At 75.9% G+C, this 2,430-nt stretch overlaps 1 protein-coding gene across 1 annotated transcript in view; it reads right to left on the bottom strand.

Annotated features, from left to right (window-relative positions):
* The window catches only part of H696_05405 (TKL protein kinase), a gene marked incomplete at both ends in the record, with an annotated part of 5,637 nt that extends 3,244 nt beyond the window's left edge, over positions 1-2,393 (bottom strand). The window contains one exon of the mRNA XM_009499239.1: positions 51-2,393. Within this exon, the coding sequence (XP_009497514.1) occupies positions 51-2,393 (2,343 nt within the window). The remainder of the gene's footprint in view (positions 1-50) is intronic.
* Positions 2,394-2,430: the final 37 nt, after the last annotated feature.

The following is a 2,430-nucleotide window of genomic DNA, read 5'->3' as shown; positions in this document are numbered from 1 at the left end:
GCGCCGGCCGCCGGCGGGCCCGCGGCCCAGCGGAAGCCGGCCGCACACACCTGGCACCGGTCGGCCGCCTGGTCGCACAGGGCACAAGACCCATCACACGCGGCACATCGGCCCGCGCCGGCATACTCGCCCGGGGCGCAGGTGCTGCCGCACAGCGAGGGCGCCTGGGGGTCCAGGAACACCAGGCCCGGGCGACACGCCAAACAGGCCGTGCTACTGAGGCACCCGTTGCAGGAGACGTCGCACCGGTGACACAGGCCATCGGTGCCGCGGGTGAAGTCGTCGGCACAAACCTCGCAGTCATGCTCCATCGAGCAGACGTCGCACCCAGCCGGGCACGGGGCGCACGCACGGCCCGGGTCCGGGTACATCCCCAGCGGACAAGCATCAAGGCAGGCGCCCAGGTACAGGAACTTCCCGGCCGGGCAAGCCGTGCAGGCGGCCGGGTCGTCGGGGAAGGCGCACTCGGCGCACGCCGGGGCGCAGGGCAGACAGTGGCCCCACTCGGGGATCGGCTGGCCGCCGCCGCCGCCCCCGCCCCCGCCCCCGCCCCCGCCGCCCCCGCCGTTCTGCGAGGAGAGGACCATGCCCGCGGGGCAGGAGGTGCACATATAGCCGCCGCCCAGGCTCGCCGGGGCCCGGGCGCAGGTCTGGCAGTGCGGGTGGCAAAGGCACTGGCCGATGAAGGGGCTGGTGGCCGGGGGGAACAGCCCGTCGGCGCACGTGTCCAGGCAGCCGTCCCCCGGGGCCGGGGAGGAGAGCCGGCAGGTGAGGCAGTCCTCCGGCCGGGGCCCGTGGCAGGTGGCGCAAAGGTGGTCGCAGGGCTCGCACGCCGGGCCGAAGGTGCCGCCCGGGCAGGCGCCATCGTGGATGCTCAGGAACATGGGGGCCCGGTCCGGGCCGAGGCCCACCAGGAGGATGGCCTCCCCCGGGTCTGCCTGGGGGGGCAGCCGCAGCACCGACACCAGGGCCGCCTGCCCGGGGGCCAGCGGCCCGGACAGCTTGTGCCAGGTGGCCGGCCGCAGGGTGCACTCGTGGGTGCCGTCGCCCGGGCACCGGAGCAGGGCCAGCCCCAGCAGCCCGACCTCGCTGACCAGCAGCAGGCCGCTGGGGTACGTCGGCAGGCCGAGGGCCGGCAGGGGGAAGAGCCCGACCCCGGGGCCGGCCGACAGCCCGCGCCAGGCCCCCAGGCGCTGGACCCCGCGCGAGCCCATGTTCCGGGAGCGGCCCTGCAGCGACCCGGCTCCCGGCACATGGATCGCCCACCAGGCCTCCTGGTACACCCAAGTGAACAGCAGCTCGGCCGGATGCCGCGAGGCTGCATGCGTGTCGAGGGCCATCGGCACCAGCAGGGGGGAGAAGGAGCTCAGCATCCCCGCCTGCCAGACGACCGCATGGCCGGACGCCCGCCGGGCCTGTGGGTCCTCGGCCTCCAGCACCCCGGCCGGCAGGGCGGTGCCAAAACCCCCGGCGGCAGGGGCGCTGCCCTGGCCGCCGAAGAGGTACCACCATGCGGGCCCCTCCGGGCGGGGGTCCATGAAGGACGGGAAGGTGGCCAGGTGCCCGGGGCCTGTGTGGCCCATGGGCGGGAGGATGACCGTCAGCCCATCCGGCATGCGGTCGTCCCCGGGGGACAGCATGACCAGGGCCGCGCGAGAGGGCTGGCCGCCCGGGCCCCCGGGGGCCGGGTCTCCTTCCCCGGCCTCCGGCACCAGCAGCATGCTGAGGGCCCGGGCCGACAGGCGCCGGAGGCCCACACACCGGGCCCCATGCAGCGGCACATCCTGCACCGGGCCAAAGTCCACGGGGGCCACATCCGCCGGGCCGGCCTGCCGGGGGATGGTGGCCGTGATGAAGCCCAGCCGCCCGGGGCCGTGGCAGAACACCTGCACCAGGGCCACACGCTCGGGTGGTCCCGGCGAATGCAGCGGCCCGAGCTCGGCGTAGGCCACGGCGGTGCCCAGCACCGGGGGGACCCGGCTGTCCGGCGTGCCAACAGGCGCCAGGGACGCCGCCATGTCCAGCAGTCGCGGGGCGGCCATGCCCGGGCCCAGGGCCAGCACCACATGGGAGTGCTCCTCCGGGGGCAGGGCCTCGGCCAGGGCCCACCGCTCGAGGGAGGCCATCGGCCTGAGCAGCGACCGGGCCAGGAGCCGCGGAGGCCCCAGGGAGAAGTCCCCGCCCTGGGCAAGGCGCAGGTGGCCCGGCGGGCGGATGCCCCAGTCCAGCGGGCCCAGCTCGCAGATGCCGCCATTGATCTGGCTCTGGGAGGGGCAGACCATGGTGCAGGCGGCCGGCTCGCCGTGCGCCACCGGGCCCTCCTGAAGCATGAGCCCCGGGGTGCAGAGGGCGCACTCGCCACGGCCGCGCTGCAACGCGAGGCATCGCTCCATGGGGCTTGGTGAGCAAGAGACTGGGCCATCGGGGGGG

The sequence above is a fragment of the Fonticula alba genome, assembly GCF_000388065.1.
Source record: "Fonticula alba strain ATCC 38817 unplaced genomic scaffold supercont2.10, whole genome shotgun sequence".
NCBI lineage: Eukaryota > Rotosphaerida > Fonticulaceae > Fonticula > Fonticula alba.
Note: the sequence above shows the minus strand (reverse complement) of the source record. Positions and strands in the feature narration are given on the sequence as shown.